The following is a 16,982-nucleotide window of genomic DNA, read 5'->3' as shown; positions in this document are numbered from 1 at the left end:
CTCCTGGGGTTGGGGGGCCGGAATTTCTGGGTCTGAGGGAGGATGAGATGGGGACCTGAAGCAGGAGGGAGGTGGGCTCCAGGAAAAGTGTCCCAGACCCGGGGTTCTAGGGATCCGAGGTGGGAAGCCGTGTGGACGCCGGGGGCGGGAGGGGGTAGGGGCCGGGCCGCAGTAACAAAGGCCTCTCCCTCCACCGAGCAACCCTCCTCGGCCCCGCCTCCCCGGCCCCCCGCCTCCCCTGATTGGTCGGCCTTCCTGCCCGTCAGCACCGCCCCCTCCCCGGGTCTGCAGCAGCTCCGGCCGCCTCGTCGCGCCCCCCCAGCCCCCTCCCCCCGCCCCCGCCGCCCCCCGGGCCGGTGCAGCCGCAGGCGGGGTCCCCCCCTCCCCCTCCCCCTCTCCCCCCAGGCCTCGCGCGCCCCGGACCGGCCCCCCCTTTCCCCTCCCCCTTCGCGCCGCCGCTGCCGCGATGCCCCCCCCTGCGCCCGGGGCCCGGCTCCGGCTTCTCGCCGCCGCCGCCCTGGCCGGCCTGGCCGTCATCAGTCGAGGTACCGCAGCGCCGGGGGCGGGGGGCTCGGCCGGGACTCCAGGGTCCCGGGCGGGGATTGGGGGCGGGGGAGGGTGCAACCCTGGGCAGGGAAGAGGAGGCCCCCGGACGCGGAGGTCTGGGCCCGGGGGCGGGGGCTGCATCCTCTGGCTGGGAAAGGGGTCCTCGGACGTCTGGATCCATGCCCGGGGGCGGGGGTCCGCGTCCTGGGGCCCGAGCCTGGGCCTAGGGGCGGAGGTGTGCTTCTCCGGGCCGGCGAGAGGGTCTCGGACACCTGGTACCGGCCTGGGGGCGGGAGTCTGCGGCTCCGGATCGGGGAGGGAGATAGAAGCTCAGTAAGGGTCCCCGGGCAGGATCTCTGAACTGAGTAGGTGGGGGTGGGAGGAGGGTAGGAAGAGGGATGGCCCGTCGGGGGTCTTCATCTCTGCGTGGAGAGGGTCCCGCAGGGGGTCCCTGCCTGAGGGCTGGGGTAGGCGTTTCTGGAGAAAGGTTGGGGGGATGGTGTCTTCCCAGGGTCAGTAAGAGGAGGGGGCAGGGGTGTCCATAGACCTCCGTCCCAGGGCCGGGAAAAGAAGGGGGTGGGGTCTGGTCTCCCAGCTGGGAAGGGGCTGAAATTCCCCAGCTGGGTGGTCTAGGTTGGGAGAAAGTATTAGTATTTGGAGGGTTGCAGTTATGTGGGGGGGCAATGGAGCTGGAGATCCAAGAAGTTGGGGCGCTGGGCTGGGGACTCAGATGTGGAAAGCTCTGGCTGAATATTTGGGTTCAGGGCAGGACGGAGCCTAAGAGACGGGCAGATTGAGGAGGGAGGGAAGGGAAGGGTTAACACGGGGTCAAAGGGTTAAACTCAGCCCTCCCAGTGGGGGAGGGGGACTGGGGCTGGTCTTTTGTTGAGCAGGAAGGGGAGAATGGAAAGTGGGGAGGGGGGGGCTGGGGAGTGAACTTGGCAGTCTCTGTTTAGAGGACGTGTAGCTGGATCTTGTGTCTCCCCAGCGGGCTGGCAACCTGGGGATGGTCCAGGAGATGCTCCCTAAGGAGAGGAGGGGAGAGCAAGAAGGCAGGGGGCAGGGGACAGGGTTAATTCGGAGGATTCCCCCAGGCCCTGCCCCAAGCCAGGATCACAGAGCCAGGGACAAACAATCGGGAACACCCTAGAACCCCCAACAGTCTCAGCGAGACAGCGCCAGCGGCTCTGAGCCACCCGCCCACACACACCGGCCTCGCACAGCCACGTAAACACCCATCCCCCCGGTCTGACCCGGAGCCGCACCTGCAGACACCCACGGTCACACAAACCCGGCCCTGCACACACAGGACACAGGATGCTGAGCCGGAGGGTCCCTCCCTCCCTGGTGCAGACCGTCTGAGTGCCCCTCCCACTTGACCCGTCTGAATCCCTGCCTGTCTGTGTCTCTGTCTCTGTCACTTGTCTCCTGAGGTCTCTCTCACATCTCAGCCATTTCCGGAGGCTCCCTGGCTCTGGGTGACATTCCGTTTGTCTCTGTCTCTGGGTCCCCTTCTCTCCATCCCTGCTGGGCTCAGCACAATTTCACATCTGTCCCTCCCTGCCTCTGGAACTGCTTCTCCATGTCACACCACATGTGTCTCTCTGTCTCTTTCTGGCCCCTGAGATGTGCCTTGGTCCTCATTCACTTCTGGGAACTCAGGTCTCATCTCACCCACTCATTTTCCTCCTTGTGCTTTCACTGTCTCTGGCTGTCTCCCGTTAGCTCTCTCCCTCTCTTCCTTTACTCTCAAGTAACTTCCCACTTTCCTTCTACTTTTACTCTTCAGAACCCTAGAAATCACTGCTGTTCACAGGTGCTGGGCTGGGATCTTAGTGGAACCAGGAGGTGGTCTGTGACCTAGGTCAAGTCCAGTCCCATCTCTGGGCCTTTTGTTCCCCATCAGAGAACTGCGAGCGAGGGAGACAGGGCAGAGCGGGGGATGAGCTGAGACGGGATTAAGGAGGCAGAAAGAGAGCCCCACTCACCCACCACCCTCTGACCGTTGGGACTGAGAAAAAGCCGGTGGAAGACACACCAAATTGCATCCCCTCCTCTCTTTTATTCATTGGATGGTTTCCAGATTACGGGAGGAAAGCATAAAGTGAACCATCCACTACAAATATGCATAAGAGCAAACCCCACTGCTTCCCGCTCCCCTACCCTCCCCAAACCCACTCTCGACAGGGAGCCGGGGTCCATAGCCCTGGCCCAGCGTCCCCAGCCTTCTCCCACCTACACAGTCAGACGCGCGCAGTTCAGCATCTGTAAGGGATTGGTTAGTTTGTTGATGTTTTTCCCCAGATAGAAACAAAATAAAGCCATTTCTCTGCAAAACTGGCACTTTTTCCCCACTTAACTCTACCTCCCCAGCATCTGTAGATATTGTTCTATCGTGCCTTCCCCCCACCCCAAATTCTTTATGCCAACACACACACACACACACACACACACACGCACACACACACACACACACACATCCACTTAGAAAAGTAGATGCTGCAGGAGATTTGGGGGCAGTTCCTTTGCCATATTACACGGAGGGGGACAGGGTGAACCTGGGCATGGGTGACCCCCCCAGGCCCCCGATTTGTCTGGACTGTGGGCGCCGCGTCATCGGCTCATTTAACAGGTATTTACTGAGCACAGAGTCGCTGTTCTAAGCACTGGGAATCTATAAACACAGCAGTGAAGTCCCTGCCCTCGCAGAGCTTACATCCTCGTGGGATGGAGAGAGATCCACAAAGTAAAAAAAAACCCTCAGAAGTAAACAGGTAATTTCAGAATGTGATGAGTCACGTCGAGAAAATAAGAATGACTCGGCAGAAGTTGGCCTTGTGACCTCAGGTGGTGTCTGAGCAGCTGAGGGGAGTTCAGACTGAAAGGAGGGGAGAAATCAGCCTTGGAAAGATCCCGAGGGAATGGCAGAGGCAAAGGCCCTGCGGCGAGAACCGGCGGAAAGAAACAGCCAGCATGTGGAAGGTTCCCGGGCTCTTGGCTCTGCAGCCAGACTCCGGGCGTCAGTGCTAAGAAGGACTTGGGAGATCAGCAAAGAGGAAGAGGGCTCTGGGGGCTCCTCAGTGGCCGTTAGACCAGGCCCGGCCCCTTCTCACGGCTCTTCTCTGCCAAAGCCACACGGACCCGCACTCACGCGGCCCCCACCCCTCCCTCCAGCCCGGCGTCTCCTCCCCAAACGCCCGCCACAAGTTCACACACACTCCTGGGCCTCGGTTTCCCCATCTGTGAGTTCTGGGACGGTGGAATCTAAGCATCCCCTTCATTGGAGGGTCCCATTTCCGCCTGAGTTCCTTTGAGGGGCGGCAGGCGGTTCTTATGTCCAGCTCAAGGTCACTCAGCTTGTTAGAAATCCCCTTCTCTCTTTTTTTTTTTTTTCGTTTTTTTTTTTGGTTTGTTTGTTTGCTTGGCTGCGTTGGGTCTTCATTGCTGCGCGCGGGCTTTCTCTAGTTGCGGCGAGCAGAGGCTACTCTTCCTTGCGGTGCGCGGGCTTCTCCTTGCGAGGGCTTCTCTTGTTGCGGAGCACAGGCTCTAGGCATACGGGCTTCAGCAGTTGCAGCACGTGGGCTCAGTATTTGTGGCTCGAGGGCTCTAGAGCACAGGCTCAGTAGTTGTGGCTCATGGGCTTTGTTGCTTCGCGACACGTGGGATCTTCCTGGACCAGGGCTCGAAGCCGTGTCCCCTGCATTGGCAGGCAAATTCTTAACCACTGCGCCACCAGGGAAGTCCTAGAAATCCCCTTCTCTCAAGAGAAGGGAATTCACCCACTGCAACCTTCATCCCTTGGTTTATCAAACGGGTACGAGAGCCACTGGTCTGGACTGGCAGAGACCCGTGTGGTCCGTCCCATCACCACTGGATCTCCCGCCAGGCTGGCACCTGCCCCGTAACCATCCCATCAGCCAACACACATAGAGCTGTTTGCAAGCACTTAACTAGCAGGCACTGTATTGAGCCCGTTGCTTGGGTGACCTCCTTTCATCCTCTCCCCCACAACCCCGTGAGGGAGGCACGATGATCGTCCCCACTTTACAGGTGGGGAAACTGAGTCTCAGGGAGGGGGAAGTAACTTGTGCAACCCAGTGGCACAGCTGGGATTTCCACCCTGGCAGCCCAGCTCCCCGGTCCGTTCTTTTAGCAGCCTGGTCATGCTGGCATGGTCGTGGCAGAGCAGATGCTGACCGCATCTTTACATGCGTCGCCGACTCAGGGGCGGGTGCTGGGCATAGAGCAACCTACAGGCCAGACCCGCTCTGCCCCCCCTCCCTCCACTCCCAGGGGACCGACACCGAACCGGGGGATAACAATAGATGTTTCTTTAAAAAGAAGGTGCTGTTAGGTCAGCTAGCATTTCTTGGGCCCTTTTTGCCTGCTAAGTGCTGAGCTAAACATTTTGCTTGTACATTCTCATGGAATCCCTGACAAAGAAACCCTCCTAGGGAAGAACTACTATTTTTCTCCTTTCTACAGTTGGGGAAACTGAGGCTCAGACTGGCCGGGGGTCACCCAGCCAGGAAACAGGGGGACAGACATTTGATCTTATCAACCCAGGCTCCTTAGGGCTTTCTTAGCAAGTCTCTAGAGACCATCCATCCCCTCTACAAACAGTTCCCCGCTTGGAGCTAAGCCCAGCTCTGGGGGACACAACCAAGATTCGGGCCCTCAGGGAACTCCTGGTCAGGTAGGGCAGACACCACTGGACAGTGTCCCAGCTGAATCAGAGGGTACGCAGTAGAGAGAGTGGAGACTCTCTGCCTTGAACAGTCAGGGAGGTCCTTGGGGAGGAGGGGGCGTTTGAGTTGGGGTTTTGAAGAATGTGTAAGTGTCCAAGAGGTGGCAAAGCATGTTGTAGGAATCCATTTACATTCACTCATTCAACAAATATTTCCCAAGGCTTTCCAGGCCAGGCCCTGTGCTGGAAGATGCTGGGGATACAGACCTGAGTCAGACCCAGGCTCTGCCCTCAAGAAACTTATAGCTGGGACTTCCCTGGCGGTCCAGGGGTTAGGACTCCGCACTTCCACTGCAGGGGGCACGGGTTCAATCCCTGGTCAGGGAACAAAGATCCCACATGCCGCGTGGTATGGTCAAAAAAAAAAAAAGAAACTTATAGTCTGCTGGGGGAGACAGATACAGTCACCACAGCTGTAAGGGAGGTAGTCCAGGCATTGTGGGAACACAGACTAGGGCTGGAGGGGGTAGGGAGTCGGAGTTTCCCAAGGAGAATTCCTGCAGAGGGGACCTCATGTGCACTAGCTTGTTTATTTTTATATTAAACATCTCTTGAGGCCTCCTGTGGACCAGGCCCTGAGCTGGGTGATGCTGGAGGTGGGGAGACCCAGGCCCTGCCCTAAGAGGCTCCCGTCTGGTGAGGAAAGCAGACCTGAAAACAGTACAGGGTGACTGGGACTGAGACAGAGGGAGGGGCCGGGCCCGGTGACAGACAGGGTGGTGGAATGGCTAACCGGACCCCCGCCCCCATTTACCAGAGCCCAGAGAGGGGAAGGGACTTACCCAAGGTCACACAGCATGGAGGGTCCTCCTGAGCCTGGAGTCTGGGAACTGTGTGAGACAGACATGCAGACCCACAACATCCAAATGTATAGACACACAGACCAGGAATCGAAGACCCACTTGAGATAACTTCATCACTCATCTCCCGAGACTGCCCGCAGCCAGGGCCCAGGTGGGCGTGCTGGGGAAGCAGATGGTCTGAGCCAGGCCCTGCCCTGGAGGAGCAGCTGGGGGAGGCAGAGAACTCTGGTCCACGGAGCTCTGGGAGCAGAGCGGGAGCTCACATGGGCTCGGATGGGCCATCTCTCCTAGGAGAGGCCCCCATATACTAGGTCCCTGGAGAAGGAGAAGCGTTTTGATGGGAAGCAGTGGGAAGGAGGGAGAGGGGAGAAAAGTGGGAAATGCAGAGCTGCGCTACACTAGGGGAGAGGAAGCAAGAGAGTGACGCCAGGACCCCGGACTCCAGGCTGAGGGGCTGGGACTTCGTCCTGGGGGCCACTCCGAGTGTTGGAAAGATCCCTCTGGCAAGGAGTGTGTGTGTGTCTGTCTGTTTTTCTGTCTGCTGGACATATGATTAAGATCCTGCCCACCTCTGTGAGGTCCACACCCCGCCCCCCAGGGCCCTAGCCTGAGCTCAGGAGCCCTGGGTTCTTCCCTGAAGTGGGGCACCTTGGACAGCTTCCTCTTCAACCCCCAGACTGGGGTTGTCCTCCTTGAACCCTAGACAGTGGCCGTCACAGGGCTGGGGGGAGGGGGGGCAGGTGGGGTGATTTCGCCCCCTGGGAGGTATCTGGCAATGTCCAGAGGTAATTTTGCTTGGGGCAGGGGAGCTACTGGCGTCTAGGGGGTCGAGGCCAGGGGAGCTGCGGAACATCCTACACCGCACAGGACGGCCCCACAATGAAGAATCATCCAGCCCCCAATGTCAGTGGTGCCGAGATGGAGAAAGCTTGGTCTAGGATGTGTGTGACCAGGGGTATGACAAATCCTGTGGGCTGTGGGTGTGTGTGTGCGGACAGGGCTGTGTGTGATCTGATCATAGGTGACAGCCTGACTGCATGCGCCCGATTCTTGGCCCAGGGCAGCCCCTTTGCATTTGAGAGGCTGCAACTGTGTCGCTGTTTCACTGCACAGGCCGTATCTTCATGCACGACTTTCCAGGGCCGGGGGTGAGCACAGCCCTCCCGCTGGTAGTGTCACTGTGACCGAATCAGCCAGTGTGTGTGTGTGTGTGTGTGTGTGTGTGTGTGTGTGTGTGTGAGAGAGAGAGACAGCCCTCCAGGTAGGGCTGTAGCCGCGTGTAGACTTTGCACCTGCGCGTGTGGGCCCGCTGGCGTCCGGGTAACCGTGTGGGTCCGGTTGTATATGGTGGGGAGGGTCGGGGTGCCGTGGCGGCTTGGCCTGGAGTTCTCCCTCTGACGGCTGAGACGCATGCTTCTTGGAGAGAGTTGTCTGTCCTAACTGACCTTCTCCTGGGTGTGTGTCCTGGGCTGTGTGCGTCAGCATGAGTATGTAGGTCTCTGTCCCTCTGAGCAGGACCCATTGCCATGCGTGGGGCTATCTCCTGGCCCCCGGGCGGGCTCTGCGCATCTTTCCCGGACGCCGGTGACTGTGTGTGTGTCTGTCTGTCCCCTGGCCGCCCCCTCCTGTTACTAGGGTTGTGCGTGGCGGCATCCTCTCTGCACAGCTCAGGACGGGCAAGTCCCTTCCCTCCCTCCAGGGCCCTTCAGATTACAGGAGCGACTCTGGCCCGGGCGAGCCCAGGGTGAGGGGCTGCAAACCCCCAGGGCCTGGCGAGCCCACTGCACTGGCTCTGGCCCAGCCCCGTCCAGAGGGGCTGCTGATGGAGAGGGCCTCCGGGAGTCGTTGGCGGGACACGGGCAATTAACTCATTAGATTAATGAGCTCCTCATCCTGGGGCGGGGGCCAGGGCAGCCCAGTGTAGGCCCGTGCCGCTCAGGCGTCCAAGGTCATTGGCATCCTCCTTTCCCCTCCTGGTGCTGTCTCCATCCGCCGCCTCCACGTGCCCAGCTCCCACTCCCTGGCCCCAGTCCAGCCGCTGGCCACGGTCCACAGAGAGATGAATGGCGGGGGGCGGGGGGGCGCTGCAGCGCGCAGGCAGGCGTGGGTATGCGCCCTCAAGGGCGTGCCCCACCGGGCACGGGCACACGGGGGAGTCTGTGTAGACGCGAGGGTCTCTGTAGCACGCCTCAGCGCGTCCTGGGCGTCTGTGATAGACATGTGTGCGCGTGGATATTCGCCTCCATCCGTGTTTGTGTGCGTTTGCATTTGCATGTCTGGATGTCTGTGTGCACTTATGTGGGTGTTGAGTATCTCCCTGAAGCATGTCTTTCCACGTGTTTCTGAATTAATGTGTGTACCTGTGTGTATCTGTGTGCACATGTCTGTTACATCTGTATATGTATCTGTGTATATGTGTATCTATGTACTCGTGAGTCTGTGAATATGTGTATGTGTGCCTGTGTACACGGATATCTGTGTATGTGTGTATTCTTGAATCTGTGTGTATGTGTCTGTACACTGTGAACATGTATGTGTGTGCCTTGTGCCATGTCTGCGTGTGTGTCTGTGTACATGTGTATCTGTGCTTGTAGACGTACCTGTGTGCACACCTGTGCATATCTGTTTGTATCTGCGCATATGCAGTTCTGTAATTGTGAATCTGTGCAAATGTCTGTGTGTGTGCACGTCTGTACACAGCACCTCTGTGTATATGTATTGTGTACATGTGTCTGTGTGCACGTACATGTGTGTTTGTGTGTGTGATTGTGTGTTGTCTCAATGTCTCTGGAGGTGCATAGGTTTGTGTGTCCCAGTCTGTCTGGGTCAGTGTGGGCTTGTGGGAAGGTGCTGCGTGTATCTGCTCTGAGTGTGTCTGCCATGTGTGTCTCTGAAAACAACAGTGAACGTGTGTGCTGGTGGGTGTGGGAAGTGTCTGTATCTGCTGGGGTGTGTGTGTGTGTGTGTGTGTACAGATGTGTACAGTCCCGCCGAGCTGAGCTGCCCTCCCTTCCACAGGGCTGCTGTCCCAGAGCCTGGAGTTCAGCTCCCCTGCGGACAACTACACAGTGTGCGAAGGTGACAACGCCACGCTCAGGTAGGGAGACCCGGAGGGTGCTGCCCCTTCACCTTGCTTGGGGGGAAATGGTCCTGACCCCCAGGCACAGCCCACACCTCCCCTGTCAAGAGAGAGGTCACTGGGGCCCAGACTCTGGGCCCAGGTCCACCCCTGGGCCTCAGTGTCCCCATCTGTCAAATGGGTGGAGGAATGGTGACCACCACCTGGGTTGTTGTGAGGATTCAAGAGTCTGTACACACGCCCTGAGCTTAGAGAGCCTGGCACACTGTGCCTGCTCAGTGAGAGCCGGGCTTACACTCCCCCAGCTCTCTGCCTCCCCAGTCTGGGTCTGTCTCCCTCTCTCTGAGTCTCTGTCACCCTCTCTCTGGGTCTCTGTCCTTCTATCTCTGGGTCCCTCATCATTCTGCATCTTTGTCCCTCTCCCCCAGTGTGTCTGTCCCCCTCTTTTTGGGTCTCTGACACACAACAATCACTCAATAACCATCAGCTGTCATTCTGTTGTGCACTTGGGCTCACAGCTCTCCCTCACTGAGGCTCAGTTTGCCCACCTGTAAAGTGGGTGCAGTCATACCTGCCTCCAAGGACTGCAGTGGGAACTGGAGATGCAGTGGGCCTTCCTACCACCACCACCAAGCCCCCGCGACGGGGGACCCTGGAGGGCCAGGCGGGGGTGAGGGATAGAAGAAAACCACCCTGCCCTCGTCCTCCCCGCCAGCTGCTTCATCGACGAGCATGTGACCCGAGTGGCCTGGCTGAACCGCTCCAACATCCTGTACGCGGGCAACGACCGCTGGACCAGTGACCCGAGGGTGCGGCTGCTCACCAACACGCCCGAGGAGTTCTCCATCCTCATCACCCAGGTGGGGCTGGGCGACGAGGGCCTCTACACCTGCTCCTTCCAGACCCGCCGCCAGCCGTACACCACTCAGGTCTACCTCATCGTCCACGGTGAGCCCCCAGCTGAGGCCCTGGGTGGGGGAGGGCGGGATGGGCCCGGGTGGCGGGCGCAGGGGACAGGGGACCCTCATGTCCTCGCCGATACCTGGGACACAGCCATGGGGAGGCAGACACACACCCTGCCCTCACGAATTCCAGCCAAGCAGAGGGAGGGAACGTCACAGGCAACTTCTAGGGCAGGAGCGCTACAGGGGCGAGGGTGAACTCGGAGGAAGAGCGCGTTCATCCACTCAGCCCTGTTTATGGAGCACCTACTAGCTGCAAGCATTGCTCCCCGGGCTGGGGACAGAGAAGGAGCCAGGCAGGCTGTCCCTGCCCCTTTGGAGGTGACTTTCCAAGGACAGGCAGCTTCCCAGACATAACGTCTGAGCTGAGACCTTCGGGTGGGTGCGGGGCTGGTCCCGGAAAAGGAACAGCACGTGCGGGGGCTGGGTGCGCAGAGTGGGAGAGGTGGGGCTGGAGAGATCCACGGAGAGGGCAGGAGGCTGCCTCACACGGCCTCAGAGGTGGTCTGGAGGGCAGGGAGCACTTGGAGAGACAGGACCACAGGGACAGCCCAGCGGGGCCGCTGACAAGCCCCGACCTGAAGCCAGATTCCCCCAGGTTCCCACCTCACCGCCACCACCCAGTGGCTGAGGGATCCAGAGCGAGCCGGGCGGTCTCAGACTCCTCATCTGCAAAACGGGGATGACGCTGTCATGTATCAAGTCCAAAACATCGTCAGTTGGAAGGGGCACCTTTATTTTATGCCTTGCTAGAAACGGAAAAACAAAACAAAACAAAAAAAATCCTTCCAATTAAACACTGGCGTCCTACATCGTAAAGCCATCCTGATTGGAGAAATGTGCAAACGGGTGGGGTCGAGGTGGGAAACGCCCCTGTGTGTTAGAATTGATGAATATAGCAACATCTACCCCAGAAGGGAGTAGTGAGGGTTTAATGGGTTAATTTTTGTCAAACACTTAGAACACTGTAAGCTTACACACAGTAAGCGCCATACGAGCATTCGTTAAATAATTTTTTTAAATAATAATACTAATCAATAAAAATAGAGACGGGGAAGGAGGAATTCAGACCAGAAGATAGAAAATAGAAACCAAGTTAGGAGGAAGGTGGAGAGAGACTGAGAAAGAGTGAGGAAGACAAGACCAGCAGCTGGAGAAGGAGCCAGACCCAGAGGGAATGGAAAACACAGAGGATTTCTTACAGAAAGACAGAGGAATGTCAGCTGGGACTCCTGGGTCTGAGGGAGGAGGGGCTGGGGGCCTGGACCCCTGGGTCTGAGGGAGGAGTGGCTGGGGACGGGGACTCCTGGGTCTGAGGGAGGAGGGCTTGGTGGCGGGAACTCCTGGGTCTGAGGGAGGAGGAGCTGAGGGTCTGGACCCCTGGGTCTGAGGGGGGAGGGGCCGGGGGCCTGGACCCCTGGGTCTGAGGGAGGAGGGGCTGGGGGCCTGGACCCCTGGGTCTGAGGGGGGAGGAGCTGGGGGCCTGGATCCTGGTCTGAAGAAGGAGGGGCCAGGCCTGGATCCTGGGTCTTGGGAGCCCACATCTGGCCTCTCACTGACCTTCCCTCTGGCCTGCAGTCCCCGCCCGCATCGTGAATATCTCTTCGCCTGTGACCGTGAATGAGGGGAGTAACGTGAACCTGCTCTGCCTGGCCGTGGGGCGGCCGGAGCCCACGGTCACCTGGAGGCAGCTCCGAGGTGAGGACCCCACTCCTGGCCAAAAGCCCCTTCCCTCACTCCGCAGTCTGGGCCTCTCAATTCCCCATATCCCTAGCTAGATACCCAGAATCTCCCATTACTCCCCTCCTTTGATTCCCCCCGGAACCCTTGTGATGACTGGATTTCCCCCTCCTACCCTGGTCCTGTTATTTCAGTGGAAGACCCCAGAGCCTTAGAGCCTTCCCCACTTGCCATCCCAGGCCTGGGCTGTTTCCTCCAAATCACCTCCTAGATCCCAACTTGCCCCACATCCCCGACCCCAGTGGCCTCAGTCTCTTCCCCCCCAGCTCACAGGATTCTCCTGGACTCAGACCCCTACCACCAGATGGCCAGAGCCAGGTTACGGCCATGACCCTGGCCCACGTTCCCGTCTCCTGCGCACATCACTACATCTCTGCCAGATGCCTTAGGCCAGTGCTTCTCAAAGTGTGGTCCCCAGGCTGGCAGCATTGGCATCACCTGGAAACTTGCCAGAAATGCACATTCTTGGGCCCACCCCAGAGTTAATGAGTCAGAACCACCCCTCCCCGCATCACCACCACAACCTGTCTGAACAAGCCCTTCAAGTGATTCCAGTGATAGGGCTAAGAATCACGGCTGCCCCCAAACAGAGTGCCAAGGGGCCTGAAAGGGACGTTCCAGATCGCAGACATCACCCACTCCCCTTTTGCCTAGATCTCTACTACCATTTCCCAGATCCCTAGATCCTCACTCACTGGGTCTTTGGAGACCAATTGTGCCAGTCACTAGATCCCTTGGGACCCCAGAACCCAGTAACTAGGTCTCAGATCCTTGGATCCTCCCCTCCTGGTTCATCTGAGCCCCACAGTCCTGGTCTCGAGTTTCTGGATCCCTGGATGCTCTGAGTCCCAGAGGGTCTTCTGAGCCGGCGCTCTGTCATAAGACCCCAGATATCTGGATTGCTGATCCCAATCACCAGATCCTGATTCCTTGGGTCCCAAGGGCTAGATCCCAGAACTCTGGATCCTCCCCCACTGGGTCTGTATTTTCTAGATCTTTCTGAGCCCCAAGATCCTAGGATCCTCCCCACTGGGTCCTGTGAGCCGCATGATCTGAGTTATGGACTCCCAGATCACTGTATCCCCTGAATGCCCCCAATTCTAGGACCCTCCCCACTGGGTTCTAGTTACTAAGCCCCAGATTCTCATTCTCTGCCCCACCCCTAGCAGGAGGTCCCAGGCCTGGCAAGCCCCTCCCCATTCCCACTGACCCGGGCACTCCAGGCCCTGCGCTGTCCGCCCTGCTGATGTGTGTCCGTGTTGTGCCCGTGTTGTCCCGTGTTAAGTGTTTGTGTCTGGCCCCGCCCCGCCCCCTCCCCTCCCCTCCCCCCACAGATGGCTTCACCTCCGAGGGCGAGATCCTTGAGATTTACGACATCCAGCGGGGCCAGGCCGGGGAATACGAGTGCGTGACTCACAACGGGGTGACCTCTGCACCTGACAGCCGCCGCGTGCTGGTCACAGTCAACTGTGAGCCCCCCGGCACTGGGCACGAAAGCAGGGCGGGTCCTGGGTCCCTGGGGATGAAGGGTGTGAGGGGTCTGCGTGAGGAAGGAGTCTTGGGGGGGTTGGGGGATGCTGGAGACCTGGACTCCTGGTAAGGAGAGAGGAGTGGGCTGGGGGTGGGACCCCTTCGTCCCCACCCGGCTAGGAGAATTCGCTGACCCTGGTCCCTCACCAGATCCTCCGACCATCACGGACGTGACCAGCGCCCGCACAGCCGTGGGCCGGGCCGCCCTCCTGCGCTGCGAAGCTATGGCGGTGCCCCCCGCGGATTTCCAGTGGTACAAGGATGACAGACTGTGAGGACGGCACCGGGGCCCGCCGTGGTGGTGATGGTGGTGGTGGTGGTGGGGTCCTTGGTCCTTTGGACCGCGGGGAGGGGGTGCAGAGGGAGCAGAGTACTGGCTCCTGAGAACTTGGGGGTCCGGCTTCTAGGTGTTGGGGTCCTCTGAGCCCCAGGGAAACTGTGGTGGCTTACTGGAAATTTGGGTCCCAGGATGATGAATGCTGGAGCCTGGTCTCCTCCGGCTCTTCAGGAAGAAGGTCTGGGGTGGGGGTCGATACTGAGGATCTGGCAGAGAAGTTTTAGGGTTAGGGGACCATTGGGTCTGGGGTCCAGCGGGGCCTGGGTGCCCCTAGTGGTCGGAGGTACACACTGAGAGAGAGTCCAGTGTCCCTGACGGGCTGGGCTGCCTGGAGAGGGGCGTCGGTGGGAGTGGCCCGAGATCCGCGGGTCGCTGGGGTAGGGGACAGAAGGTAGGGTCTCCAGGGAATCGGGGAGCCTGACAGTCAGGGGGCCGGGCTTTCCGCCTGGAGAGGGCCCCGGGCCGGGGTCCTGCGGCCTGGTCCCTGACCCGGATCCCCGCAGGCTGAGCAGTGGCACCGCCGAGGGCCTGAAGGTGCAGACGGAGCGCACCCGCTCGATGCTTCTCTTCGCCAACGTGAGCGCCCGGCATTACGGCAACTACACGTGTCGCGCAGCCAACCGCCTGGGAATGTCCAGCGCCTCCATGCGGCTCCTGCGTGCGTCACTGAGCGGCAGGAGGGGCGGGGCCGGAGTGGCGTGGGTGGGGCCGGGGCTGAATGGGCGGGGCCAGGGAGGTGGAGATGCCGGGCCGCCCCCAGACTGTCCCCGAGCTTAGGAAAGAGACGCACCCTCGACTCAGCAAGAAACCGATCCCTTCTACAGGCGTATTCACTGGGCGCCCACGAAGGGCCAGGCACTGGGTGCTGGGGACACAGCAACGCACACAAGAGCCAAGGTCTAGGGACTCGCACGGCTTATGGTCTAGCAGTAGTAGAAAAGCAATAAGCAGGTAGACACATAAGTAGAATGAAAAGCCAACAAATACACACATAAATAAGCAAAAAAATAATTTTGCATATCAATAAGGGCTATGAAGAAAATAAATAATAGAACTGGGGATGGTAGCATTGGATAAGTTCATCAGAGAAAGCTTCCTGGAGGGGGTAACCTTTGAACTGAGACCTGAATGGTCAAGAGAAGCCAGCCCTGCCAAGATCTGTGGGAAGAGCTTTGTAGGCGGAGCGGCCAGTGACCTGCCAGATGCTTAGACTAAAACAGAGTCAGAGAACAGGCGCACTGAGTGAAAGCCCAGAAAGTTCCCCAGGAGGCATCCTCAGACAACACCCTCAGAGCAGAGACAAGACGCCCGGGAGAGACACACGTGGGGTCTCCCCACTCTGGGCCTCCTCCCCTGACCCCCTCTCTTTCCCCAGGCCCAGGATCCCTGGAGAACTCGGCCCCGAGGCCCCCAGGGCCTCTGACCCTCCTCTCCGCCCTGGGCTGGCTGTGGTGGAGGATGTAGGAAGAATCCAGTGCCCTGGAGTGCCCCCGCGGGGGGCCTGAGGCCGAGAGCAAGAGGAGAAGGGGGAACAAGCGCCGCGGGTCTCGAGGGGGCAGAGGAGCTCTCGGCCGCCGAGGAAGAAGAGAGGAAAAGGAAGGGAAGGAGGAAAGATCTTTACAGAACCCATCACTGTGAGGGATAACGCAAAATTATGCATCTTTCTACAGCCATTCTCGCCACCGTTCACCTTTCTGATTGTGACCCACCCCCGGCCACCCCACATCCCTCTCTTAGCTCAGGCTGTCAACTGGATCGTGTGTGTGTAGTGGGTGTGAGCGTGAGCCTGCACGCGCGCGCGTGTGTGTGTGTGTGTGAATGGGTGGGGAAGGGAGCTCAGCACTTTTCCCTCCTCGACACCCCGCACATCCACTGCCCCCAACCTTGCTGCCTCTCACCTCTGGCTAGAGGTAGGTATGGGGGCTTCGTGGCGGAAGCTGTGAGGAGAGGTTTTCCAGGCTCCCTGCTTTCCCAGTATATGCATTCACACCACCCGCTCCCCACCCTGTTGAAAGGTCGTCTCCTGGGCAGGTTGGGAGTGGGCAAGGGCCTCACGCTTGTCTGTCAAGCTGTCACTCTGCTCACTCTGTGAGCAGGTGCAGGATCTCCTTGGCTCTGGGCCTCCCTGCTGTCAGCCGGCCGGCCGCCTGGAGCCAGAGGCCCCATCGCTGGCTCAGCGGCCTGAGACCTTCCCACTTTTCCTGTCCCTCCCCGCCCTGGACTTTCTGGCCCCCTCCTGGGCCAATCGGTGCTTCCATCCAGCTGTCAGGCTGGTGCCTGTTGTCACCTGTCTGTCTCAGTGCTTTGCCCCACCCTGCCCCCTCCCCTCGACCACCTGCAGCGCCAACCAGCTGCCTCCAGCCCCCCTGCAGCCGGCCCACAGGCGTGGGTTTGCTGGGCTACCACTCCCTGGCCTCTCCACCGGCTGAGCCTCCCAAAGGCTGACCTGACCGCCCTCACACACACTCAGACACACACACACACACACCAGCGGCTGTGACCAGCAATTGTCCAAACTCCAGCTGTCCTGTAGCTGGTGACCAGCTGTAGTTCCCCCCGGGATGGGCAACTGTTATCAGGAAGGGGCTCTGAGGCTGTAAATTCAGCTCTGATTGTAGGGACACCCCGCCCTGGCACACCACATCACACAAAGTGGGGGAGAGAGGGGCATCACACAGACATCCTGAGCCCAGACCAAGATGCCAAGTCACCAGCTCCAACTCCCGGGAGACCCTCTATAAACACCCACCCTGAACTACACCACCCAGAGCTTGGGATGGGGAGAGAGGGCAGAGCAGGGGCAGAGGGGCAAGGGGCAGTGACTGTACCTCAGACGGGGGCGTGGGCCCCATCCCACATTGTCTTCCATTCCCAGGGTCCGGGGGACAGGGAGGGCAGGGGGAGGGGTGCAAGGGAGGGGGGACGGGGGGCCCTGGGGGCCGTGTGTTCCAAGTCATGGGGAGTGTTGAGACCACCGCACCAATAAACGCCTTTTTCCAAAGTCTCCGCCTGCAGGTGTCAATGTCATTAAGGATATGGGTGAGTGGAGGGCAGAGAGTTGTGGTCATGGGTGGTGCCCCCCCAGCATCATTTCTGCCCTCCCTTTTCTCTTTGGTCGATTTGGAATTGATCCATTTGCAGAGGTGACCCGATTGGCTTAAGCCACTCAGCATAGCCCATTTCCCACTGTGACTGGTTTAGAGGTGGGCACGTGACCCAGCCAGACTAATGAGAGAGT

The 16,982-nt window shown here is 59.4% G+C and overlaps 1 protein-coding gene across 1 annotated transcript; it reads left to right on the top strand.

Moving 5' to 3' along the window:
* Positions 1 to 393: 393 nt before the first annotated feature.
* Positions 394 to 16,721, top strand: IGLON5 (IgLON family member 5). Its single transcript, XM_059905949.1, has 8 exons — positions 394 to 545; positions 9,115 to 9,193; positions 9,891 to 10,123; positions 11,716 to 11,835; positions 13,212 to 13,346; positions 13,558 to 13,678; positions 14,248 to 14,402; positions 15,120 to 16,721. The coding sequence occupies exons 1-8, from the start codon at positions 467 to 469 to the stop codon at positions 15,206 to 15,208; spliced, it is 1,011 nt and encodes a 336-aa protein (XP_059761932.1). The 5' UTR covers positions 394 to 466; the 3' UTR covers positions 15,209 to 16,721.
* Positions 16,722 to 16,982: the final 261 nt, after the last annotated feature.

The sequence above is a fragment of the Balaenoptera ricei genome, chromosome 19, assembly GCF_028023285.1.
Source record: "Balaenoptera ricei isolate mBalRic1 chromosome 19, mBalRic1.hap2, whole genome shotgun sequence".
Taxonomy (NCBI): domain Eukaryota; kingdom Metazoa; phylum Chordata; class Mammalia; order Artiodactyla; family Balaenopteridae; genus Balaenoptera; species Balaenoptera ricei.
Note: the sequence above shows the minus strand (reverse complement) of the source record. Positions and strands in the feature narration are given on the sequence as shown.